The sequence below is a fragment of the Fundulus heteroclitus genome, unplaced genomic scaffold, assembly GCF_011125445.2.
Source record: "Fundulus heteroclitus isolate FHET01 unplaced genomic scaffold, MU-UCD_Fhet_4.1 scaffold_57, whole genome shotgun sequence".
In the NCBI taxonomy this organism is placed as follows: Eukaryota; Metazoa; Chordata; class Actinopteri; order Cyprinodontiformes; family Fundulidae; genus Fundulus; species Fundulus heteroclitus.
In genome coordinates this window covers 1,505,238-1,533,080 of record NW_023397000.1, presented here as the reverse complement: position 1 = coordinate 1,533,080, position 27,843 = coordinate 1,505,238, and the positions used below count along the sequence as shown (strand labels likewise).

The 27,843-nt window shown below is 41.0% G+C and overlaps 1 protein-coding gene across 1 annotated transcript; it reads right to left on the bottom strand.

Moving 5' to 3' along the window:
* Positions 1-7,527: 7,527 nt before the first annotated feature.
* On the bottom strand, positions 7,528-26,465 carry pop4 (POP4 homolog, ribonuclease P/MRP subunit). The gene is made up of 7 exons (XM_036133066.1): positions 26,261-26,465; positions 17,454-17,509; positions 14,722-14,951; positions 14,525-14,602; positions 14,292-14,353; positions 12,064-12,165; positions 7,528-8,234 (listed from the first exon to the last, which is right to left on the bottom strand). The coding sequence occupies exons 1-7, from the start codon at positions 26,265-26,267 to the stop codon at positions 8,098-8,100; spliced, it is 672 nt and encodes a 223-aa protein (XP_035988959.1). The 5' UTR covers positions 26,268-26,465; the 3' UTR covers positions 7,528-8,097.
* Positions 26,466-27,843: the final 1,378 nt, after the last annotated feature.

The following is a 27,843-nucleotide window of genomic DNA, read 5'->3' as shown; positions in this document are numbered from 1 at the left end:
TCCAGCAGCTATTTTCTCAATGTACCTAAATCCCTCTGAGTTGGTACAGGGGGAAAAAGAACGTTTTAGGGTTCGCTGCATCAGCCGAGAGAAGCAGGAGTAGACAATCTGCCCCATTTCTCCCTATGAACCTTATTGTGTGTCCTATATGTAGTGATGTCTTGAACCACTTCATGTTACAATAGCAGGATTTAATGCATATTTAAAATGAAGACCTTATTGCATACAGTTGCTGAGTTCATGAAGCTAACTGCTACTCACACCAGCTGTGAACCGCATACATTTGTAAAGGCACGGTTCCACTGGCCCGCCCGTTCTCTCCCGCCCTACTCAGCTCCTCCCAGCACGGATTACTAACATCAGCTATAAGGCCCGTTTACACTACACCTAAAAACCGAGCCATGCCGAGACCGGTCCAAGCTTGGTCCAGTTAACTGAGATAAATGCAGCCGTTTACACACAAGAGTTATCTCGGTTATTTGTTCCTTGGTTGCTCCTCGCCCCCTAGTGGCGATCTGCGGTACTACCGCTCTTTGGGATTGAAGGCGGGACCGAGCAAATCAAAATGGCGGCACCCGTAATATTCAGGATGTTATTGTTACACAGAGTCGGCTTTTGGGACGTAGATAAGACAAATGAACGTCTAATAAGGATTTACAGACGCAGGAAACAACAACAGACGCTGAGGTTCATAAGCAGAGTCATCACTGGAAACCGTGTGGCACGGTAAGGAAGCTAGTATTATTATTTATGAATGTCTGAAATTTGTCTGATTGGAGTGTGAATCGGGACGTGCAGCCAGACACGCCGGGAAACCCGCTGACAGTCAGCTGACTGTAAGGGGATGACGCGGTCTGCTCATGCGCTCCTCGTTATCAGGGAACCGGGCTAAAAAAAACCAGTCCGAGACCTGGTGATGAACTGGTCTGCAGTTAGCGCGGTCCGGTTATCGTTAGCGCGGTCTGGTTCAGTCTGCTGACCATTTACACACAAGAGTTATCTCGGTTACCGAGCTCGGACTGGTCTCGGCTCGGTTAAAAAAGTGTAGTGTAAACGGGCCTATAGTTATTCGAAAGGCCTGGAAGAGGGACACACCTCCTGGGCGTCGCTTTAGCCCCCCATCCCCCTTTCCCAGCTGATGCTTTAAAGAAATCTGCAAGAAATGGTAAATGGTCATACATCATTATCAATGAGACATAAATAAAAGAAAAAGTATAAATAATGTTTCTATACATGTACATGCAAGATTGTCTTGGATATTTTAAAGGATTAATCCACCGGTATAAATATCTGGATCACACATTTATTAATAAAATAATCAGATCCTGTGTACTGGGGAGTGTTGCTGCAGGTTCCCGGGGCAAACAGCTCCTTCCTCAGGCTGTTTTCAGTGACAGCGTTAATATTCACACCTGAGATATGAGATCTTTTGTCTCAGTCATGGCGAGGACACGGCTAGAATTTTAACCACAGTGACATTTTTTCTATTCTTGGACTTAAAGGTATATATTACTCCTCAGCGGGGCCGCAAATACCCAGGCTGGCCCTGAGAAAAACTGCTCCTGAAACACTGGAAAGTGGGCGGAGCCATGCAGTGCGCGCATGGCCATTACGAGCCAGTGGAACTGGGGCTTAAGGTGATCAATTGTCTTTAGCTCTCACTGCTTGACTTTGTAATTGCAACATTTTCATCAACCAAGAGGCTGAACAATAGATTGCTGTGAAGGAACATTTACACGATGGACTGTTTGATAGACGGAATGAACTTCACACATTTTCCTAATGATCTAAAAGCATTATTTTTTAAAAAGTGTCAACTCATCTTACATTCACAGAGTAATTTTTTTGTGTAAGTCTTAATGATAATGTGTATAATGTGTGTATTTAACTATTGGTATGTGGTTAGTTAGTAAAATGTACAATGACTTCTAGATCTGTTTAAACTGTGTAAATGTGACCCATTATTTTGTGAAACTGTGCTTGTGATAATAAATTCTTCTTGATTTGGTGGCTTCAAGGTTAATCAATATTTTGTCCTTTTAAAGACAAATCAAGAGACTTGATTTTGCAGCAGTTAGTCTCAAACACAGGCCCTAAATTCATATACAGACATTTTCACACAGTAACAGTTACAGTTCAGATCTGCTGTTAGTTTCTAATTTTGATGATAGATTTATTGGAAAGTGTTAAATCAGTCTGCTGTCTTTGACCCTATGTGACACAACACTATTGGTCATTAAATTTAACCATTAAGTGCTATGTGTAATCAGCTTATTCTGAAAAGCCCAGCAGCTGACACCCATCTTAGTCCAGAGGTTTGATCTATGCCACCTGCATTATGTATAACCTTTGCAAAAAAATAAGTCAACTACATCCCCGAATCCCAACTGAGTTGAAAAGGAGGCGCCCAGGATGCAGAGCAGGAGCAAGAAGAAGAGAGAGGATTCCTTTGATTATTATGGGCAACGTGAGATCTTTGGGAAACATGTTGGGTGAACTCCAAATCTTATGCCCAGTACACACTGCATGATTTCCAGTGGTTGCAGACGAAAGACGAGGACTATGGAGAAATCTTTGGTTGTGGCTACAGAGGCTAAAGGGTTTCTCATAAAACAGCAAGAGAACAAAATGCACAAAAATATTAAAAAAATGTAAGCAAAGTTACTCACTTCAAAGTCCATAAAACTACTGAAAATAACAAAATCTAGGAGGATCAGTTTCCTTGAAACTTGCAGTCTAAACATTCTCTGGCTGGGGATGACAAGGAAGGGCTTTCCTCTCTCTCAGCTCAGTAGCAGTGGTCTCAGAGCAGTGGTCCTCCTCACTTGACCACCCTGTGGAGAATGGACACTGTCCAGCATCCTTGCTTGTACAGCCGGTCTGGAAATGCTGCATTGTGAACACAACAGTGAAAAGCAGCACTCACATATAAGGGAAGAGATTTCACCCCTGCCCTGTGGTGGTCAACACATTGCTTTGCACTGTTTGCAATTTCTCCCTTTGGGATGAACACCATGTGTCGTCAGTCAGCTGGCCTCCACATTAGTCTCTTCACCACTGGAACATACAGCCAGTTCTTCCCTCCTGGCTCAACTTCTGAGTCATCCTTCCATCTCGCCTCCATCTCCCATCAGTAACCTGTGCCATGTCCATCTAAACTGCTCAGCCAGCTTTCCTGGCTGGACTGTTTGGTAGCCAGGTTGCCACACCTCAACGGGTGACTGTCATCAAATCAAGAGGTCCACAGTGGAGTAAAACAGTTCCATGCAAAGTAAACTAAAATCATGCAATAAAATAATCAAATTTAGAATATCTAAAGCCATGCAAGAAAATAAGATCAGAACAGGACATAGACACAATAAAATCCACATACAATAAATAGAAACTACACAAATATCCACTGTGTGACACATGGAGTTACTTGTAAAGACAAGGCCAACATTCACCCCTCTAGATTAAATACTACATCAGAGAAACAAAAATGTCTAATCAGGTGTCATATTTGTTTTGTTTTGTTGTCACTCTTGCTCCTATCGAATCTGTTCAGGGAAAAGAGAATCGGGAGAACTTTCCAAGTAAGTAAAACTTTATTTATATAGCACCTCTCAAGATAAAAATCCCAAAGTGCTTTACAATAGACGATAAAAACAGAAAAAAAAATTAAAACCAGATTTAAAAGGATATCTTTTTAGCTGGCTTTTAAAAGAAATCATTGAGTCTGCTGATCTCAGAGTCAGAGGAAGGGAAGTTCCAGAGTCTTGGAGCAACAGAAGAACAAGTTCTGTCTCCCTTAGTTTAAATTTAGTATGGGGAACATCAGCAGGTCTGGATCACTGGACCTCAGAGCCCTAGTTGGTGTGTAAGGGTTAAGACCTCAGCGATGTACCGTGATGTCTGTCCATGCAGAGTTCTCCAAGTCAAAACTAAGATTTTGAAATGCAATCTATAATAAACCAGGATCCAATGAAGCTGCTTCGGAAGTCAAGTAACATGACAAAATTTAGAAGATCTTGTCAGGAGCCTAGCTGCAGAATTTTGACCAAACTGCAGCCGGTCTATGGATGTTTTGGTAAGTCGTGTAAAGTGCGTTGCAATAATCCAGACATGACGAAACAAAAGCATTAATTACAATTTCCATCACAGGATGAAAGACAATAGGGCTACATTTGGCAACGTTTCACAGATGGTAGAAACAGCAATAAACCAGAGATTTAACATGATTTTTCAGCATAAAACCCAAATCAATGATTATTCCAAGGTTTGTAAGAGAAGACTTAGCCGAGGGGTCAAGAGCCCCAAGGGTTTGTTTTGTCTTTACAGTTGTTTTTTTTTCCTGGTGCAAAGATGAGCACTTCAGTTTTTTCTTCATTTAACTGAAGAAAAATCTCAACTTTTAATTAGATCCAGATCACAGTGAATTGTGTAGTTTCGACACTTCCTTTGGAAGAAAGGAAATATATAACTGGATATCATCTGCATAGCAGTGATAGGAAATATCCTTAAAAAGATGACAATATGGGGCCCAGCGAGAGCTGATAAATCAAAAACAACAGAGGCCCCAGAAAAGAGGCCTGTGGAACACCACATTGAACAGGACAAGAAAGGGAGCTATAAGTAGACGCAGTCAAGAAGGTTGACTTATCAGATAAGTAAGAGGACAACCATTTTAAAGCAGAGCCTGAAACACCAACCCAACACCTGAACCTATTTAACTACGGAAAGCGCCGAGGGTAAAAGAAACACAGTCCGGAGAGCACGGCGGGAAAAAAACATTAGGGAACGATGTATGTATTTTGACGCGCAATTAATGGCGACAAAAAAAATGTCGGCGTTGTGGTCTTATGCGTTAACACTGACAGCCCTAATTTATATAAATTTTTAAATTCAGACCAGAGGGGAGGGGAGGAATGTATCTCCCCAGGGATAAAACATGAATGACCAAGCGGGGGGGGGGGACGTCACAAATAGAGGGGGGGGTAAATCCCCCCCGTCCCCCCCGACAAATCGCACCCAGCCTTCAACCCTTCAATGAAAACTCTCTATTTTAGTCCCGTATGCTGTGGTTCTGAGTTCAACCGTAAACAAATCGTGACACAAAGCGCCCAAGTGTAGCGAAATAACCAATCGTATACTGTTGCTAGGGAAAATTTATAAATATTTGGCCAATCAGCATCGCCAAAATGAATGGCTTTGGGGCTACTGGAATCTTTGCCCCTGCTACAGTGATATAGGCTTAAAGACCAGTTCACGCGTGACGTGACGCGCTACATCCGGGTCACGGTGGTCGGCAAAAACATTACTGTTTTCGCTTACCAGCGTGACAAAACGGGTGAATTAGAGCATACTTTTAGTTTATTTTTGGAATCTAAACAATGCCTACGACTTGTGTTTACCTGATTGCACACAGAGGCATTCCAAATCGTGGGATGTACATTTCTTTTGTTTACCGAAGGACGAAGAAAGAAGAAAGAAATGGATAATTTCAATGAAAAGGATGCAGGCCGACACTCCCAATTGACTGTGGGAGCCATCATACCACGACAGAATTTGCAGTCTACACTTCATCTCCGGCAAATACAACTTAATTTTGCACTAGTCATTGTTCTACTTAAATCATCATATAAATAAAAAATTAGGATATATATTTAAATCAAGACATTAAGGTTCGTTTCATAATAATATACGTACATGTACAATGTATGCAAACCCTCTGGCATGAGTCTGTGAAAAGGACAAAAACACCAAAATAATCCTTTGTGAACAATGTTTTTTTATTAATTAAATGCTTATTGTGGAATCGTAATATTTTCCGACTTTTAATTTAAATGCATATACTGGGTTAGGCAAAGAAATCTATTGGCCAGCCCCACCAAGATTTTTTTTCACCAGCTGCCACTGATTCTGTGATATTAATGGAAAGCTAAGAACCAACAACCATGCCAAGTGTAGTCACTTAAATCAACTTCCTTCCCCATTCTGATGCTCAGTTTGAACTGCAGCAGATGGTTTTGACATGTCTACATGCATTGAGTTGCTGTCATGTAAATGGCTGTTAGGAAGGAAGGAAAGAAGGTAGGTAGGTAGGTGGGTAGGTAGATAGATGACACCCTGTCTACATTTAACACTAGGCTAAAAACTTTCCTTTATCACAAAGCTTCTAGTTAGAGTGGCTTAGGTTATCCTGAGCTGTCTCTGTAGTTATGCTGATCTTGCTTAGGCTGCTGGAGGACATAATGACTTTTCCTCCCCCTGCCAAATTCTTCTACTTTGCTTTATCGGATGTTATTTCAACTTTTGACTTTAGGTTCTCACATTTCCAGTTCCTTCAAAAAAAAACACATCTGGTTCTGTTCAGCTATGATAAACTGGCCTTATCACAGCTGATAAGCAAGTTGGACAGTGGCTTCCTGTTAAATTGAGAATATAGTTTAAAATTCTCCTCAAATATAAAGTGGAGTGGTGGCCGAGTGGTTAGAGCAGCGCGCTTGTGCTTTGAGAAGGTTGCAAGTACCCGGTTCAATCCCCACCGTCTGCACTCTGGGTCCCTGAGCAAGACCCTTAACCCCTGATTGCTCCCCCAGGTGCTGCACAGTTGCAGCCCACTGCTCTCCAAGGGGATGGGTAAAATCAATAAAGTTTAATAATTATTATTATTATTATTAAAGCCCTTAATAATCAAGCTCCATCATATATCAGAGCTCTGATTACCCCGTATGTTCCTAACAGAGCACTTCGCTCTCAGACTGCAGGTCTGCTGGTGGTTCCTAGAGTCTCTAAAAGTAGAATGGGAGGCAGATCCTTTAGCTATCAGGCTCCTCTCCTGTGGAACCAACTCCCAGTTTTGGAGTTATTTTTTTTGACAGAGCTTATAGTTAGAGTGGCTCATGTTTTCCTGAGCTACCTCTATAGTTATGCTGCTGGAAGACATCAGGATCTATTTTTCTCACTCTACTGATTTCTACTGTTCTCTAATTTACATTGTTTATTTAAACTTTTTTGTTCTTTAGCTTTTTTCTCTTCATGGAAGGTACACCTGGTCTGGCGTTCTGTTAGCTGTGACATCATCAGGGGAGGCAGATTATCCGCTATTACCATCTAATGTAGAACAGATTACTGGATCAATGTGTGCTTCTGTGCTTCTTTGTCTGTCTCGTTGTGTCTCTGCTCTGTCTTTTGTAACCCCCAGTGGGTGGAGGCAGATGAGCGTTCACACTGAGCCTGGTTCTGGTCCTGCTGGAGGTTCTCCTCCCTGTTAAAGGGGAGTTTTCCTCTCCACTGTCACTTCATACATGCTCAGTATGAGGGATTGCTGCAAAGCCATCAACAATGCAGACGACTGTCCACTGTGGCTCTACGCTCTTTCAGGAGGAGCGAATGCTGCTTGGAGAGACTTGATGCAACCTGCTGGGTTTTAGAGAGGAAACTTTCTGACCAATCTGTATGATTTGATTGAGTTTGACTTTGTTAAAGGCCTTGAGATCCACCACATGTGAGAAAGTGATTTTCTTCTAGACAGTTAAAACAAAATAAACTTTTACCATCTTAGTTTTTATTTTTCATATGTATTCAGACTAGAAAAAATGATCACATTTCAAGACTGCTTAGGAGCCCTGGAAGACAAGTTACTTAAATTACTGGAAAAGTCTCAAAGCTCAGAGGGTTTAAAAAAAAGATTGAGCATCTCGAATTGCAAGTTAAAGGCGGCTTTTAGTTTCTCAAAAAAAACCTACATTCCTTCCAGTGTCTCCGACATGTCCTCTGTTCTGTCCTAAGGAACCAAACCCACGAAGCTCCTTGTAAGCCTAAAGGAGGTCCTGCTAGCTGTCATCCAGTGGGTCTGCTCTGTGACATAATGTGATGCAGCTGCTCTGGTTAAAATGCACATCTGAGGGATTTCCTCTGTTCTGCATTCACTGTTCACAGCCCATTGATCTGAGGAATGCAAGCTTACACTGGGAGAACGTGTGAGAGTGCTGCACAAGCAGTTTTCTGTACACTACACAAATCTCTCTGCTGCACGCTGGGCATTTTTGAAGTTCATTTAATGTCCAGTTGGGACACAGAGAAGATGCCAGTGTGTGGCAGCACTGGCTGTCCTTAGAGGTCAATGGTTCCCTTGACTTTAAACTTCTTGGCGGAGCGTTCGCTGGATCGTAGTTCAAACTTGTTTCCGTAGATGTGTGAAACAAAGCCCTCGATCTCCACAGAAAACACGCTGTTCTTCTTTGGGATGACTGGACAGCACAGGAGAGAAGAGAAACAGGCGTTAATTCGCTGAGGACAAATTATTCCCCATCTTACAGGCAGAGACTGAAGGGAGAGCGTCCAGCCAGTGCCAAAAGTCCAGGCAGTGACCCAAAGGATTGGGATCAGATTTTCTCATTTCTTTTTTATTGGTAGCTTGAAGAACACCGCAATATTTTGTGTATCTAAGCCTTTCAAATTTTCAAAAATGGTCCATATTTCATAACCTCTTTAATATCCTAGTATGCCCTGCAGAATTCTAGTCCATTCTCAATGGGGTTTTGGAGAGAAGAGGCTTATTTGCCACTCTTCTTGTCAGCGGTATTGCCTCCACTACTACACCTACCTAGTCATTGCTGAACAAGTCCAACACTGTACACAAACCCAGACTTGTAGTGATCCCTTCAGGAGGTGGTGGAGCAAGCTGTTGGACGTCTGAACCTGCTGGACTTTCCAGCTTGAAGTTCTTGATGACCCAGAAAACTGGTCTTTAAGCTGCAGTTGCATGCCTGTCAGGTTGTTCTGATCCAAAATAACGACGCTCTAGCATTTCTTTGGAGCAGCTTTCCTTCTAGTCTGGTGAGGTGATTTCAGCTGGATTCATAGGTAGTATAGGTACCGAATTTGGTACTTTTATAGGTACTGACCGAATGCAGTCAGCACAAATGTGCTGCAGATTCCACTCACTGCAATATTTGTGACGTGAAATGCAAGGCCAGTGGCAGGAAAACTTCTAATGTAGGGAGCACCTGGTCACTGCTGGCAATTTAGTGAATTTCTCGCCATATTTATCAACTATTCCATGGGTTAAAGCAAAAGTAATCAGTTTGACTGAAAATTTTTTCAAGTCAGCCCATATATTCCCGGGACCGTGGAAATAATGCCACATCAGTTACCTCACTTGCTTATTGTGAAAGTCACCTTTAACCAAATCTGGTAGTTTTACAATATGCAGTGACCATTCCTGTCTCTGTACCACCTTTCAGCTTCAGAGCCTTGGTGTCATCCTGGACAGCCTTCTCCATAATCTCCTTCACTTTCCACAGCATCACCTGGTTAACTTTCATATCTGCAGCATCAAGTTCTTCCTTCACACTTTAGCCAAACTGGTCCACCGTCCACTTCACAGTTTCAGCTCCCTTCCCTCCATAAACCTCCATAAACTACAACTAGTACAAAAGACAGCAGCTTCATCATTACATCATCTACTTCACACCTGTAAATTAACTCCACTGTCACATTCAGTATAAATCAATCCTATGAACATACAAGGTCAACCACAACCTGGACAATGCAGGACATAAACAACACCATGATGTCATACATTTTAGTTTAACACAGATCACACATTACAATAATCACTCTCTGCTTTGCCCGTTATTGCTCAACAATTAATGATCACAGCTCATGAGTTTATAAAAAGGCATTATTTAGCTTTTTTGAAGTTTAATAAAACTGTTAAATCTTAGCCCAGTGACTGGAGACAGGAGCCCACAACCCCCCCGACCCGGTGTGACGTCGAGCCGCGTTTCCCCATCAGATACGGCTTGACGTCACACCTGTAGGGAAAAGCCGGTATAGAAAATCCATGAAGGGTGAGATGTTAAATTTTTAGGAAGTTTAATAAAATTGCTCAAGGTTTATCAGAAAAAACATAACTTGCTTTTAAATATGAATATTTTAATTAGCAAAATGTTATTATTGTATTTCGTAAAGTTAAATATTGTTGAAGGTAATCTTGGCTGCAGTACCGTCTGTCTGGCAGGTGTTTTTGGGTCGGAGTAAAATGAGTCATAAAAGCTCTCTGAGAATCCCCTCTGGCCTCACCCAGTTAGAACCCGCTCTCCAGTCCATGATGTAGCTGCAGTTTATTTTTTTGATGTAGTTTCCTTAATAATCAAAATCTTTGTCATTTTATTAAGAGTGTCCTGGTGCACAGCGGCTCATTAGATGGACGCTGTTGTATATTGACTGATAGCCGCTCTGACTGCAGCTCTGCCTTTGGTTCAGAAAAGCGCAGGAGAAATTATTTATTCTATTTAATTACTTTTTGCAATGCGGACCCAGTCAAAAAAAAAGCGCGTCATGCTAAATTAGCCTGAGCTAACGCTTTACTCTTCGAGTTTTAAATAAAACGTAACAGTGAATCATGAGGAGGTCCCTGGTTGGTCACTGCATTTATCAGCCAAATTGCTGGAAGCCAGTGAATAAACGCTGACAGGTAACATGGCCACAGGTGGAAATTATTCATTAATTAACTGCAGGAGCAGCGACAGACTGCTGACCGATGGAAGTTGTTGTCAGATGGTCAATCCGCTCCACTTCCTGACTTGCTGGTTTCATAAATCCAAAGAAAACCTTTGATCACCGCTACTGTCATTCATGCATCTGTGGCCAGTTTGAGATGCTGTTCCAAAAGTTAGAATGATGAATGATGAACACCGATGAAGCTCAGATTGGCAGATGTCCGCTTTGCAAAGACCCACCCTACTCTATTTCTGATTGGCTAATGTTCCAGTTCTGCCAGGTTTCATTGGTTGAGAGCAGCTTCAGTTTAAAACCTTGAATAAAAAGTGTAGACGGAACAATTTGCACTCATTTTCCAAATGACGGAAATCCGTCGCAGCAACGGAGAACTTTAACCCCTGAACTATTCAGACCCTTCTAGTGACATTTGTTTCAAAAAGGTAACTAGCAAAAAATCTTGTAACTTTCTTCTGTTATTGGGGACATTGGGGTTACTGTTTTGGGAGAGCGGCACTTCTCCAAGCCGTGTCTCACAGAGACAGCAGCTGCTGCCTCGTCTTGAATGAGCAAATGTAAATGAGGTTTTTTTGTAAGGTAAGCAGGCATCATTAACTTGTCCATGGCTGCCCCAGTTTGGGCCATGACAGTACATGACAGAACACAAATAAGCATCACTTCTGGTGTTCTGTTAACTGTGACATCATCCAGAGAAGACGGATCACCCGCTACTACCATCTAATGTAGAACAGATTACTAGATCAATGTGTGCTTCTGTGCTTTTTTGTCTCTCTTGTTGTGTCTCTGCTCTGTCTTCTGTAACCCCAGTCGGTCGAGGCAGATGACCGTTCATACTGAGCCCGGTTCTGCCGGAGGTTTTCCTTCCCGTTAATGGGGAGTTTTTCTTCCCACTGTCGCTTCATGCTTGCTCAGTATGAGGGATTGCAGCAAAGCCATGTACAATGCAGACGACTCTCACTGTGGCTCTACGGTTCCCCAGGAGTGAATGCTGCTTGTCGGGACTTTGATGCAATCAATTGGTTCCCTTATATAGGAAAATTTTGACCAATCTGTATAATTTGACCCAATCAGTATAATCTGATTGATTTTGACTTTGTAAAGTGCCTTGAGATGACACGTGTCATGAATTGGCGCTATATAAATAAAATTTAATTGAAATTGAACTTCCCATAATAAGTGAAACTAAAGTGTGTATAGATCAGGACTGCAGACACCTTCATCCAGCTGAATGTGAACAGGATCATGTCCTCAGCAACAGGTTCAGTAGAGCAGCCGTCCAGCCTACTTCACAACAGATGAAGGTGATGGTGAGCAGCCAAGCCCTACCAGCATGGGGGAGATGCTCTTTTCTTTCACTACTAACAGGTTTCCCCTGTAATAAGCTGAGGTGCCTACTAGAAAAAAAAGGATCACTGTTTCTAAGCTAATGCTGAACAGACCAAAGCTCTTGAAACAAGCCATTCATGTGGAAAACAACAGCCAGCTCCGGCTGGGGAGCAAACACAGTATAATGTTAGGACAGAGCCCAGGATGCTGAGGGGCAACCTCACTGACCTTTGACTTTGTCTTCTTTGGTGATGATTTTGAAAACATGTTTGAATTCTTGGATGAGAATCCCTGTAGTTCCCACGTACGATGGACATTTAGAGCGCACCACTGTGACAATTAAAACACAGGTTATTAGTTGTAGTATCAGTGTTTCCCCACACAGACTTTACTGGGTGGCCTGCTTAAGTAAACAGACACACCCAGGAAATAAATCCCCAAACCACGCAGCGACCAGCATCACCAGCCTACGTCATGCACTGACCACCAGTGTCAAACTGGTGTTTCAGAGCTAAGTAAACTTTCCCATGATAAACTATTCTATCAGGTACCGATAAAGTAGCTAGTTTCTGGGGCCCGTAAATTTCACAATGCGGAACACACGGACAGTACTGCATAATTTACAGTGAGCAGTTAAACCCTGCATCTACCAAATTAACAGCACATTGCGGAGGCCTCAACATGCTAGCAAAGAGCTGATCACTTTTTTGAACAAAAAAGTGCAGCAGCAAGTAAAGGAATGGAACAAGTACTTGGCTTCAGTATAGTACTCAAGTACAGATAAGTATGCATATTGAGAAATGGCCACTGAGTCCTAGTTTCCAAAGCCAAAACCAAATGGTGTTCTGAGGAGGGAGAGCAGGAAGAGAGCCTCCCCTCTGCTGCATGCAGAGCAGCTTTAAAGCAGCAGAGCACCAATCAGGGCAATACATAACACCTGCAGAAGGCCTGTCTCTGAACCCTACAAGGAAAATTAGGCATAGACCCACTGCAGCCGTAACAATATGAGGGTAAAAATCTGCAAGAACTTTCCTTCTTGATGCCAACAATCTAGCACATATTTATCCTCTATTAGGATCCTTCAGTAATGCTGAACAGAGACAGGGGGTCCGTTCTTCGTACGTTGCTTAAAACATCCAAGATCAAATGACACATCCAAGATGATTTCATCCGGCTAATCATCATCCGGCTAATTGGGTTCTTCGAACACACCTGTTGTTTATGATTAGTATGGCTGGATTGAGTTATCTGAGATAACTGCGTGTTCATGTGTTTGTTTAAAAGGGGAAATGTGTCGATAGTAGAAACAATGATCAGCAGCGCTGCGATTGGCTGTTCAGCATGGCCAAAGAACGCCACAGTTTTTCTCCCAAGCAGAACACGAGCTTTTAATGGAAGGTTATGCCGAATTTGAGTCATTAATTAAAACGACAGGTAACACCTCAAAGTCTGCTAAAGCCAGGAGAGAGGGCTGGCAAACAGCAGCAGACAAATTAAATTGTAAATACTGTCCATGTTAGATGTTTCTATCACTTTCTACAGTATGTATTTTTTGTATTTTAATAATTTCACAAGTACTTTGTTCTTTTATGTGAGAGCCTCCATGGGACCCACTAGAACATGGGGAAAAGTACAAGAATATTCTACAAAATGATAGCATTTAATTATTATACTGTATTTTAAAAAGCAACTTCTTCTTTTTTTAAAAAGCCACTGTTTAATTATGTGTTTGTCTGTTTTTAACAGCCACCAATAAGAAGGCTGAAAAAAATTGGGTTCTTTTTACTTTTACATGTTTAACCCTTTTTCTTTTTTCTTTTTTTTTTTTTCACAAAATGACTTAAGGTGCCATCTGTTTCCTATATTAACGGCATCTCCAACAAAAGAAAAAGTATTTTGACCTGAAAAAAAAATACAAATTAAGAAGAGAAATTGAACTCCACAACGTGAAAAAGAGAAAAACTGCACTAGAGATCGAGTTGCTTCAAAAGGACCTTCAGAGTAAATTCTAATACACCAGTAGTATTACTGACTTTACATAACTATCTCTTACTGCAGGCAAAATATGACTTGCTGACTTTTCTTTATAAATAATTGTTTAAATAAAACGACAGGAACAAAGCATTATTTGTTTCGTCTTTTATTGAACATAAAAAAAATGGTGTTCCACAATTCTGTTCCGTCCTCTGCCACTAGGTGGTCCAAGTGCACTGGCTGGACAGACTTCTCTATCTCCTCCGCTACGATCTAATCTTGTTTACATGAAATAAACCTGCTCGGGAGCAGGCTCAACTGCACATGTTGCTATGACAGCAAGTCCGGGATGAGTTTCGAAGAACCAAATGATCCAAGATCATGCCAAATCGTCAACAATGAAATCCAGCTAACTGAGTTAGCGACGTACGAAGAACGGACCCAGGGTCACACTTTTTGATTGTCTGTAGTGGAAAACCTACCTGTGATGATGGCACCATGAAAGTCTGCCTTCAGAAGCTTCTGCTGCACAAACTGTGGATTGCTGGAAGAATATATATATATATATATATATATATATATATATATATATATATATATATATATATATATATATATATATATATATATATATATATATATATTATAAAAATAAATAAATCAACAGGAGTGACAGGAACTGGGACACATGTAAACTCTGTATCCAGGTACTTACCTTGTTGGTTTAAGTCCACCACACAAGTCGATAATGTACTGTCCCCACAGCTTGTGTAAAGGCAGAAAAAGCTCATACCTACAAAGCCAAATAGAGTGATGCTCACAACAGGAATTTCAGGAACAAAAATGCAGAAAATTTCATTCTCCAGCAAATGTGATTCATTCATGTTTAAAGTTGAGGAGCATCAGCCCAACCTCTGGTGTTCCGGCTTGATCCGGAAAACCTTCATCGTCCTCTTCTGTCGAGCACTAAGTCCTTTAGCTTTCTTGCTGTTTCTCTTGGTTTTGTCTTTCTTTGGCCGACTGTAGCCCAGGATCACAGCTTTGTGGGTCACAATGTTTTTCACATCCAGGCGTGTGGGCTGCTGGATGCAGTTCTTCAGATATGCTTCAGTAAACTTTGTAGCTTTAGAGCTGCTGTGAGCCTAAAAGGAAGACAATGACAATGTGAGCTTGGGGCCAGAGAATTTGAATGAATACATATACAAGTGTGTGAGCACAGCAAGATCAGATAAAAAAAAAAAAGATTACATTTATGGCCCAAAACAAACAATAGATAATTCTAAAAGTTGGTACAGAGTAAGCTCATATTCCTCTTCTGTGTTTTTTTTTTAATAGCAAACTAATTGTGGACTGAGGTGGGGTACATGTCAGAGCGGAGTGTCATAAAGGGGGTCACATGTTTTCTTCTGGCTCTTCTCCACATGTCAGCGGACTTAAAGGCCTGGTCCCAATACTCGCACTTCCACTCTCATTAAATGTGCGTTCCCGCTGATGGCTGCAGTGCGCAGCGTGTCCATTCTCCAGTCTGCCTTTGCCCCGACGATGCACACTTCAGCCAAGCATTAAGTATTAAGTGCATTACACACAACTCATTACTGCATGTGATGTGACCAAAAAGGTGAAAATAGGCCAAGTATACAAGTTAGCAAACAACATATTTTAATTTTGAGTGTAAAAAGGCCTATGGTCTACCAGTCATTTATTTAATGTGGCGGTATAATATTAAATATAAACAGTTTTCAGTTTTTAAAAACGCATAAAGGTAGTAATTTTTATTTAGAATTTGTTTTTCTTTTCAGCTTTTCGTCTTTTACTGGGACAGATGAAATAAAAACCTGGAATTTGTCCGTTTTTCATCAGTTAAAAACATGGTGGTTGCGCCTTAAACACGTTTTCTTTTTCTAAACTGCATGTCCCGTCAATAAAGCAGCAGTGCCGTGTGTTTCTCCCTATGGAAGCACTGTAAATATGGTTGTGCTCTGTGGTTGACTGATGACTCTGAAGTAGTCAAATCTGCAGCTGTCAAGTCGATACTAAATAAAGGCATATTTCCCCACCTTTTATTTAAAAAAGCAATCTGGCCAACGTTTGATTACACTAAAGTCCAAAATACTTAGATCCCGGTTAGGATGGATGGATGGATTTGGAAGCTAGTCCTATTGAAGGCCCACAGGTGAGACAGTTGTTCACAGATGGGTGCTGTTTCAGACATGAAAGTGAAGGACTGAAAGCGGCATATGCTGTAGTGGAGCAAACAGGATTCGTAACAAGGAAGGCAGAGAGGTTACAGGGACCTCAGTCAGTGCAGAGAGGAGAGCTAATAGCAGTAATTGAGGCATTGAACATTCTCAATACTTTTGAGAATGACACAAATATTATATTTTCACATGATCTGCTGTCCTCTGGTTTTCATGTGTGTATGTCAGAGGTCATCACATACGTACAGAAATACAACTGCAATCATATTATGAGTAACAAAAGCTTTTAATGACAGAATGAGTTAATGCAGCAAGTCAATATTTGCAGTGTTGACCCCTCTTCTTCAGGACCTCTGCAATTCTCCCTGGCATGCTCTCAATCAACTTCTGGACAACATGTATCCCAGCAGCTAGCAAACGCTTCCTTCTTCTCAACTACAACGGATGTGATCTGTGGACCAGCCGCACTAGTCGGCCGTATCCTCGCCTAACTACATTACATCCACCAGTGGGAGTTCAAAAGCTTCTGCCTCCAAACAAGATTTTTCCCGGAGGATCACACAGCAGAGCTAACTGCACAAGGACTGCAGACGTTCCCACGTCATGGAAGCTGTCAGAAAGTGGTGAGGTGTGCATCACCACGGTAACGGGAGTAACATCATTAAAGCAACGAGCCTTAACAGGTGGAGCAGGCTGCAGGGTTTGGCCATCGGTTGCTTCTTGTAATTGGTGAGAACACATTAAAAATTAAACATTTATTTTTATTTTCTTGTTTAAAACCAAACATGGAAAAATATACATTTTCAATTATCTTTTATTTGAACATGTAGAACATTTGTTTCCAGGACACTCCACTGACCCAGTCCATTAAAGTTTCCAGCGCCTAAAGAGCAACGGAAATATTTTTGAGATGCTCTGAATATGTAGCTGTGACTGGTCAGTTGATTTTATAGTCACAATACAAGCTTTTGTTTTTGTGATAGTCACATTTTTATTGTACACATTTTTATGTCTTAAGCACAAAAGAGCACCTTTTATTTCAGGTTTATTTTGTGTCGGATTTCTCCTTGGTGTTCTGTTTTTTAAGGTCCAGTGTTGAACATGAAAGAGCTCTAATGTGACAATATTGTAATTTGTGAAAAGCTTCCATGTGCAGCTGATGGTTAAAAAATGGTTCAAATAAAACAATTTAAATTCATTTTATCAATTTTAAAACAAAGAAAATTGACATGTTAATATGAGATATACCAATGCAACTTTAGGCAATATGTGGCTAAAAACATTTTTTTCCAGGATTATTTGAACATATCGTGATATATATCGTGTATCGTGATTTATATCGTGTATCGTGATATATCCCAAAGATATGGTGATATTAGATTTTCTTCATATCACACCCCCCCCCCTCCCCTATGCACAGCATGCTGCAGGAAAACATCTGCTTACCTCAGCACCGAGACGCCTCACTAAGTCTTGAGGAATGGTGGTGCAAACGTGCGCTTCTGTTGAAAGAAAAGAAATGTTTCATGGGACAGAAACAGGAGTTATCTGTAGGGCTTCAACGTGGAATGGGGCATTCCTCAAATGGCGTCAAATTACTAAATTTACAAGAGGCAGTTCACCTGCGTCGCGGTCGGACAAGCTGTGCAGAGTGGTGAAGCAGACAGCTCTGTCCTGAATATCCAATCGGTAAATATAATGGTGACAAAGAAACACTGCTGCTTCAGTGTCTGCCAAGTGACTCTGGACATGGTGACCATATCAAAGGAGTTTTTTTTTCATCTGTTTACAAAATTGTAAAATAAAATTGTAAAATAAAAATAAACGAGGTCTTCTCACGCTGTTTTGTGTTATTTTAAACTGCAAGATAAATCGGTCTTTTTCTAACTTTTGTCACTTAAGGCTGACAAATAAAGTCACCAAACACAGTATTCCAACACGTATCAATCAATCAAATTTTATTGTCAATTACAATTTGCATTGCAATCGAAAAGTCAGTTCCAGTACAACCGTCCATCACATAAACAAACAAACATTTTGGGGGGAACGATTGACTGAGGCCTTGCGTTGCCAAGGAACGCAGCCAGCCAGCCGCTGCTAAATAGCGCAGCCGTCAAGGCCGCATTCCTCCAAACAGCTCCAAACCCCGCCTACACGGAGTTCACGAGACACTGCCCTTGAACTGTCGAAGGAAGTGCAACAACATGGGGGAAAGAGGGGGGGAGAAAAAAGAGACAGATGTTTGCCTATTTATGCTCTCACAAATAAAGAGAAACAACCAACACAATAAAACCCTCATAGCACGAAAAGCACAAATAACACAACATGTATGCAGAAGGTAAACATTTGAGACCTGTAGCGTGTGCGTAATTCATCAGTTTTATGAGTATCAGTTATGCGTGTGTGTATGGGAGAAAGTGTTTTATCTCCGTGAACACTCTCCAGAGGCCATTGTCCTTGATGTTATCAGCCGGCCCACAGTTCAGAGAAGCATCCCCAGGTGTCAGCGGGGGAGGAGGGTAGCCGGGGGCTTTTCTGAGCACTCTCCGCCATAACAATCCAGGAGTAGAGATAGGGAGGGAATCCAAATATGTTATCTGTTATGAGACAAGCTGCACTGCCTTTCCTGTCAGCTTTTAAGTCTTTTGCTGGCTCAAATGATGAATCCAATTTTCCAAATTATTGGGCTCTTTCGCGCTTCACTTCCAGATTTTATCCCATCTCCCCTTGAGTTGAACCACCAAAGTCAGTCTGCGTTCCAACACAGGCAGCTTTTCGGCTTCGCTCCATTCACCTTCCAGGTTTGTCCGTTCACAGCCAGAGTGAGCGCGTCATGCAGCCGGCAGCCTGATCAAGGCCAAATGGCTCCGACATCCGCTGTATTTGCCGATACTTCAAAAATCCACAAAAAACAATAAGAGGTGATCCCGGTATCCTTAATCCAATGTGAAAATTTCGAACGTCTAGGAATGACAAGGTCGAAAGACACACCGTTTTCCTCCAGGAATTTAGGGTGTATCTCACAAAATAAGTCGAATCCGGACCTTACGGGTCCCCCTTCCGTTGCCTACCCGTCGAAAAAGATTTATCAATAGTATTGAGAGACCAGCTTACCAGATCCATGTTTTTCAGAGTTCGGTTGATATGAAGAAAGTGCTCAGAAGACAAGACATAGCAAAGCAGGAGGGGGGGGGGGGGGGGGGGGGGGGGGTAAAAGCTGCACAGAGAGAAAAGACACGACCGACCTCGGAGAGAGACAGAGAGAAACATAGCGTGTATTTATGATTTTCCATTGCTGAAATAAGAGGATGAAAACTGGCTGATAGCAGGGCACAAAAATTAAGACTTCCTGAAAAGACAGAGTGTAGACTTCCTGGTAAATTCCGTTGTAATGTAAAATATGACAGATTACTGGATTCTAGTGTACTACATGCTATCACACATATTTCAGCTGCTTGAAAGACCGCGTTTATTTATTTTTATTTTACAATTTTGTAAACAACAGCTGCAGATTAAACTGAATGTTACAACCTTGATATGATTATACGAGTTTTCTTTTTTTTTTTACCGAGAAATCAATTAAAAGCGCTGTGAAAACGGCCAGAGCGGCCTCTCTGGTTGCAATGCGCGCTCCCGACACAGGGGGGCAACTGATTTTCACACCGGTATTTCTGCTGCTCCGATGAAAAAAATGTTTTCATGATTTAGCTACTTATAATTATGAGATAATATGACTTAGTATCCGTCGGGAGCTCCACAGGGTCAATATCCACGGCCGGGCTGCTATAGCCAAACCTTTGGTCACTCATGCCAGTGCCAAACGTCGGTTTGAATGGTGCAAGGAGTGCAAATCTTGGGCTGTGGACAATTTGAAACATGTACTGTTCTCTGAGTCCACCTTTACTGTTTCCCCACATCTGGGAGAGTTACGGTGTGGAGAAGCCCCAAAGAAGCGTAGCACCCAGACTGTTGCATGCCCAGAATGAAGCATGGGGGTGGATCAGTGATGGTTTGGGCTGCCATATCATGGCATTCCCTTGGCCCCATACTTGTGCTAGATGGGCGCGTCAATGCCAAGGACTACCGAACCATTCTGGAGGACCATGTGCATCCAATGGTTCAAACATTGTATCCTGAAGGAGGTGCCGTGTATCAGGATGACAATGCACCAATACACACAGCAAGACTGGTGAAAGATTGGTTTGGTGAAAGAGATATATATATATATATATATATATATATATATATATATATATATATATATATATATATATATATATATATATATATATATATATATATATATATATATATATATGTGTGTCGTGTGTGTGTGTGACGTCCCCCCCTCTGGTCTGAATAAGTAATATTATGGATTTTTAAAAATGTATATAAATTAGGGCTGTCAGTTTTAACGCGACCACAAAGCCCACTTTTTTTTTTTGTCGCCGTTAATTGCGCGTCAAAACACACACACGTTCCTTAATGTTTTTCCCTCGCCGTGCTCTCCGCACTGTGTTTCTTTGTCCTCGGCGCATTGCGTAGTTTCAAGAGCGCTAGAGACTGTAGCAAAACAGACCCGCGCTCACTGTTGCACAGACTGTTTATTTCATGCGACTTTGGGCTTGTTTTTTTTCTAAAGACGCTTGTAAATTTCATAAGTCATGGGTTGCGTTTTTTTGGGTCACGTTTCTGAAAGTGAAATCGCTTATTTGGGCTCTAAAATAAGTGACGAAACAGCGGTTATTAAGAGACCTGCCTGCACTAGACACTTTGAGTGTATCCAGCTGAAATATCCCTCCGCCATAGGAGCCGTTGGTAAAGGCAGACAGAGCAACTCTGCAGTTTACGGTGCAATAACCGCTGATAACTGCTGAAAGTAGATTACTTGGTGCAGATCACCATTTTGAGCAGACATTCGTTCTGAAGATGAGTTTTTAACATGCTGATAACATTGCAGAAACCCAACCCATAAACCGTACTTTACTGCTTATTAATTTGTTTTCTCTGTATTTGACAAACTAAGGCTGAATTACGTTGCCAAACGAAGGACCTGGAGTTACTAAACAGTTGCTAAACAGTCTCTTTCAGGGTATTAAGCTCCTGCCCAGTTGCAAGCAAAGTGTAAGACTGGAATGACCTGGAAATTTAAAACCTTTTTCCAGGCTTAAACTCTATGAATATGGATATAAACAGCAAGCAAAAATATTGTTGTTGGTGTGAAAGCTCAGAATTAGATGTGTGTGAGAGAGAGTGAAAAAACTAACAATAAAACTTATGACTTTATTGAAATGTAACATTTTTTATTAATGCCTAATACCATGTCTATCTTTGTTTAAGAGGCAAAAAAATATATCGGCATGGTATTTATTTACAAATTTATTTACACATTGTGTAAACATCAGGGCGTCATGATTAGTCATTTAGCCATTATAGTCCAGAGTTTAACATTTGGCACTAGGATGTCTTCATTCCAATTCTCAAAAGTGCTTGAAAAATAACAAAATAAAAATTTGTACAAGCATGTATTTTATAAGTGTCATTTATTGCAAAATTGCATATTAAAATGCCCAAACAGGCTATTACACTTTCAGAAATAAAAGGATAAAACATGCAATTAATTTGCAATTAATCTCGAGTTAACTATCGACATTATGTGATTAATCGATTCAAATTAAAAATTTTAATCGTTTGACAGCCCTAATATAAATACATGTCTTGTGTCCTTCACGTTTGTTAATTGAATTTTTTGTTGTCTGTTTTTAAAGAGTATTATTACGTTTTCTGCTCAAAGGGGTTAAAATAAACTAATACCCACTCCCAAGTCCTGACAGTAGATGGCGCAAGTTTAAAAACAATAGTCTAACCTACTGGATCTAGCTAGCTACCTGAAAGAGCAGCTGCTAGCTAACCAAGTAATGAATGGGTGTGTCTCAATCCGCCTACTTCTACACTTCGAACACTAAGTTTTAAGTAGGTAGTGTGGATAACACAAAAAGTCAGTGCACTGAAAGTACCCGGTTGACCCCCTAAAAACGGTCACAAAATGCAGTGCATAACGATGGACCCTACTCGCACTAAACGGACGCCATCTTGACTACAAAGCGGAAAGGGAGGGGCTAAGGACGTCGGGAAGATTTTTCCATTTTGAAAATAATGGCGGACATTTCAGCCGGAGCTGCGACACCGCAATCATATAAATGTAAGTAATGGTGGTAATACGAGGCATTGTACTCTCGTCTAATGCATCACTTACATGTCCCTCACTGACAGAAGCTGATATAATCATTTGGCGAGTTAATTAGCGTAAATTACATGTTAATGCTACCTAGCTACCTATAGCTACCTAGCACGTTAAGCCAGCCATTGAGACGAGCACGTTAGACATGTGAACTCTATCGTGTTAATTTTAAATAACAGCAATAATAAGCCATTCATTGGGACGAGCACGTTATCTGTGTGAACGCTAGTAAGTTATGAAACTGGCTTTGTGACTATTTTAGATTATGGGCTGGTGAATACAGTGTTGTGCCGTTGTAATGCTGGATATCACGTATACTATTGACGGGCAAAGTGAGTTCCATTTGTCTCATCGAGGTATTTTGATCCGTTTTAGGGACCGACGAAGATACCAGGGAGCTAATCCCCTGGCGTGCTGCTAACGCAGATTTATTTACTGGCAGGAGGAATGCGACCCTTACTGGATTCGAGTAAGTACATTGCATTAACAGTTGTATTACGCTACGTTCTTCACTTCAAACTAACGTGATCACATATGCTCGTTATTGACAGTGCTGTAGTAAACACGTGTAAAGCAGTCTGCATCTCTGGGCCAACCCCAGGATAAATAATCTACTCAAAATAAATGTTGTGATATTGTTGTTGCAAACAACACATAAGAAATATTTAATGAGTAACATAACATTAGGTGGGCGAACCCAGTACTCGTGTCATGTTAAATGTTCTGGTAGTGGGCCTCTGTATTATTTAATGCATTGATATGATCTGCTGTTGTGTTTTTACCAGGGAATTCATTAAGAAAAAGGGGTTGGAGGGGATGCTGGATGCTAAAGCCATCAGGAAGCGATGGGAGAATTTGGTGCAGAAATACAAGGTTAGTACACAGGGTTCCTGCGGATCCTTAAAAAGTCTTAAAAGGCATTGAATTCTGTAATATAAAACTAAGGCCTTAATTGGCATTAAAATGTCTTAAATCAGTCTTTCTTAGGTCTTAAAGGTCTTAATTGTTACCAGGTCATAAATAGGATTTTATTTTTGTAATCCTTACCAAACAGTCAAATAATTGATACAATTATATTTTTTTTAAATTTACCGAACGGCTCAATGTAACCATTATTGGTAAGAAGTACACAATATATTTACCTCACAATGTTACAAAACAAATCTGAATAAATTACGACCATTCTGCAAAATCTAATGTGTTCAACATTAAACATTGATTTTGCAGAATGGTCGTAATTTATTCAGATTTGTTTTGTTTTTTAACATGCCAGATGAAATCAACACAATCATACAATGGTCATGTAATTTATTCGATCATGCATTTTACATCTTTAAATGTAATCATGGTCAGGGACATAACATGCCATTGCCATCCTCTGTCTCTGCTCTGCACCAGAGACGGCTCCTGGAGGTGCTGGTCTTCGTGCCCTCCTGACATCAGCATCTGGCTCCAGCAGGTCTTCGTTGCTCATACATATGTTATGTAGGACCGTGCAACAGACGATGACCTCCGGCACGTAAGTCACATCCACTTCCAGAGCCTTGAAGAAGATGGACCTCCACCTAGTCTTCAGCATCCCAAAGGACCGCTCAACAATGCTCCTGGCCTTTGACAAGCTGTTGTTAAAGCGAGCCTGGAGGTGGTTGCGAACGGGCTGTCTGCAGGGTGTGATGAGGCTGATGGGCTGGGATAGGCAGGGGTAGCCCCCATCTCCAAGTATGCTGTATCCTGGTGGAGGGTAGGACTGCTGAGATGGTATATGGGGCTGTTCCTCAGTACTCTGGCATCATGAACTGATCCACAGTACCCCACGAACACATCGAGGAACTTCCCCACGTTATCACAGATGGCCTGCAGCTGGATGGAATAAAAGAGCTTCCTGTTAAAATAACAGGCAGCATCTTGTGCTGGGGGCTTCACCCTGACGTGGCAGCCATCGATGGCACCAACCACACGGTTGAAGGCTGCGGATCTGGCCAGACGGGCAAAGCTACCCCGAGGCTAGGGAGCTCTTCTGCGGTGGGATGTCGGACCACCCGATAAAGAAGAGCGGCGATCTTCCCACTCACCCTGTGGACTACCCGGTGAATAGTTGCCCGGGGCATGGCAAAGGCCCTGGCAACAACACGGTAGGAGGAGGGAGTGGCAAGCCAGAAAAGAAAGATCAGGGTGTCGATTTCTGGGCCCCAGCCATGGTCGCATTCCCTGCCCAACAGATCCATGAGTGCGTTGAATGACACCCTTGAAAGGCGATAGTCAACCCTCATGTCGCTGAGGCCATCAAAGTATAGTGCCAACACTGGCACTGTGGCATTTATTTGGCAGTACTTTCTGGGGCTGCGAGGACGCTGTGAGTGGGGAGAGGAAAGTGAATTAATTATGTTTTGTTGTTTAAATTTTTTTTGTTTAAAATAAAGTTAAGATCTGGTTCTGTTACTGTGTTTTCCTTGTCTTTTCTTAATTAATCAGAATTAGTACATGATAGAACATATCAATAGGCCTGTCTATTCTGTTGCCTATTGCTTGGTGTATGTTAGTGTAAAGATAACATAACATTTTGAGCACAAATTCATATATATTTGTGAAGTCTTATATTGATAGAGCTTTTTTTTGTTTATCCACTTGGAGCACACTGAAGTAGCCTACTGATGGTAAAATAACTAGCAGCTTACTGTCACTGTCCTGCATAACATTTATATAGGCAGTGAAAAAAACATTTAGTAATTGTGACATGAAATGGTAAAACGTCTGTGAACCTGCTGTGTACATTTAGTAATTCATCAACTTAATGCAAGGAACTGCTCCTGACTGTTATGAAAAGGTAACTGCTGCACTGCAATTTGTGCATGATAGGTGTTTGTAAAATACACAAATATACCTCATGTTCAGCCAATATTTGGAGGATCCTGCGTTGACGTCGGAGGCGATGTAATTTCAACATGCTGTGAACGTAACCCATTGTTGTTTTTATAAAATAAAACGCCGGCATATATTTTTGGCGGTCTGAAAAATTCGCGGTCACGTGTGTTGCGTTCGTCACGTCATGCCGTCATTTCCGGTAAGTGTTTTAACATAAGTGTTCCATTTGGAACACTACTAACGGTCAAAAGTGGGCACTACGGCAGTAAGTGGTGAGTGCACTTTAGCAGTGCACTGACGGAAGTAGGCGGAATGAGACACACCAAATGAGAACGCGTGGCAGCATGAACGTCAATAAAGTATTTTGTCATATTTCGGCCCGAAAAATCAACAGAAAAGGTCAAGAGTAGATAACGGGACGAACAGCCATGGTAATGTTACAGGGCGAACTTTGGTGGATGATGAAGATTTGCAGGCAGCGTCACAAGACAAGAAGCAGCAGCCGATTTCTCCACCCTGTCTTGAGCCAGACAGCATGCAGGCCACATAACCTTGTCGTTATGTTCATTTATAAAACACTTGAAATGATCCCCCTCTGGTTTTTTGCAAATCACACACCGATTAGCAGTATTAGCAGCGACAGTCAATGCGGGGTCTACTCTTATTTTATGTCTTTGTGTGGGACCATAGATATTTTAGTTTGGTGGTTACATGCCAAAACGCATTGTCCTTTGTTATAGCGCCCCCTAGTTGTTGAGGGGTCTGAATTTCTGGGTTTGAGCAGCGGTGCACATTCTGTACTTGGATACCTGGTTCAATGGATTCGTTACAAGTCTGCATGGGCCGCACAACGCGTTTTAGCAGAGAAGAATAATTCCCAATAATAATAATAATAATAATAATAATAATAATAATAATAATAAATGGAAAAACGGACGAAAAACAATAGGGTTCTCTGCTCACAGTGCAGACGAACGGCTGTTTGTCTGCACTGTGAGCTTGGAACCCTAAAAACAGCATGAAACACACGAATGACTGAGCTGCAAGCCGGAGCTCAGCAGTTCTGAACCAGCTGACTGGCTTTGCCTGAAACAACACATATATATAACTAGACGCGTGTGTTGTGCGCAGAGCCCGAGTTCAAACTCACCTTCCATCGCAGCTTTCTGAGGAAGGCAACACAGACTGGACCTTCGAATGGATTCAGCAAAGGAAAAACAGCTCACTGCCCGATCTGCACCATAACACGCATACACATTAACACGATCCACGCAGTCCGTCAGTTTCTTTTGCGCACGTTCAAACCGAATAACTTCCGGTGTTGTGCGAAATTCAGTTCCCCTGTGAAAATCTGTTCCCCCCACTGAGCTATATAACACACTGGAGTGCTGATTTTGCCGAAAAACTGAAGTCACTGGCCGCCATCTTGCTACTCCCTACTCTCACAGAATCCCACAGGATTTGGTTGCAACAACAAGCAGTTTTCTGGCTTCGTGAAAACGTTTCACAGGTAATTCTACAGTCAGTAGATGTACTAACACTATCAACTACTAGGAAATTAGATGCTGAAATATTTTACATGTTATTCATATTAAATATATATATATGTCTATATAAGTATGTGTTTATGTATATATGTATATATATGTATACACATATGTAAATATATGTTTTTGTATATTGTTATTTATATATTTAAAAATGTTAAATACATATATTTAAATGAATAAAATGCAAAATATTTCAGCACATGACTTTCTCATTATGTGATAGTTTTAGAACATAACATAAAAGTATATGGCATTTCAGATTTTAAAAGTTTTAAGCCCGCCCTGAACATGAAAATCCTCGTTATTTGATGCTGTATCGCACATATTCCCTAGTTACTGGAGGGGAAATAGGGAGTACCAATATGGCGGCTGGTGGCTTCAAAGCGACTCGTTCAAACAGACGGTGATTAGCACTCCAGTGTGTTATATAGCTCAGTGGTTCTCCCCTGTGTCGGGAGCGCGCATTGCAGCCGTTTTCACGGCGCTTCTAACAATATAAGAATTTTTGTTTTTGTAATATTACAAGTTTATTTTCGTATCCCTTTAGCTTCATTCTCCTAAATTTATTCTCCTAAAGAATAAAAATAATTAAAATAATCTAACCTGGCCCTATTACTCCAGGAGTGAAATAATTCTGCAAACTGTGACTATTCTGGAAATGTTCCCTCTTCATTCTCATAATATGACGTTTTTCTCATAACATTATCACTTTGTGGTTGTTGTTTTTTTTTACTTTATTGACCTAGGACTTTTTTTTCATATTATTAATTTTACCTCTTTAATACTCCAAAAAGTCTGTTCCTAAAGGTTCACATGTAACACGGTTTTATGAAATAATGAAGACCACAATGTTTAGATTTAACAAATTGATCCTTATATTCATAACACACACACACACACACACATATATACACACATATATATATATATATACACACACACATATATATATATATATATATACACACACACACATACACATACATATATATATATATATATATATATATATATATATATATACATACATATATATATATATATATATATATATATATATATATATATATATATATATATATATGCGTTCTTCAGACTGACCGCTTGCCCAGAATGCACCGCGGCAAGATCATTTTTAGGCTTTTTAGAAATTAAAAATGTTGTTTTAAAAAAAAATTCAATG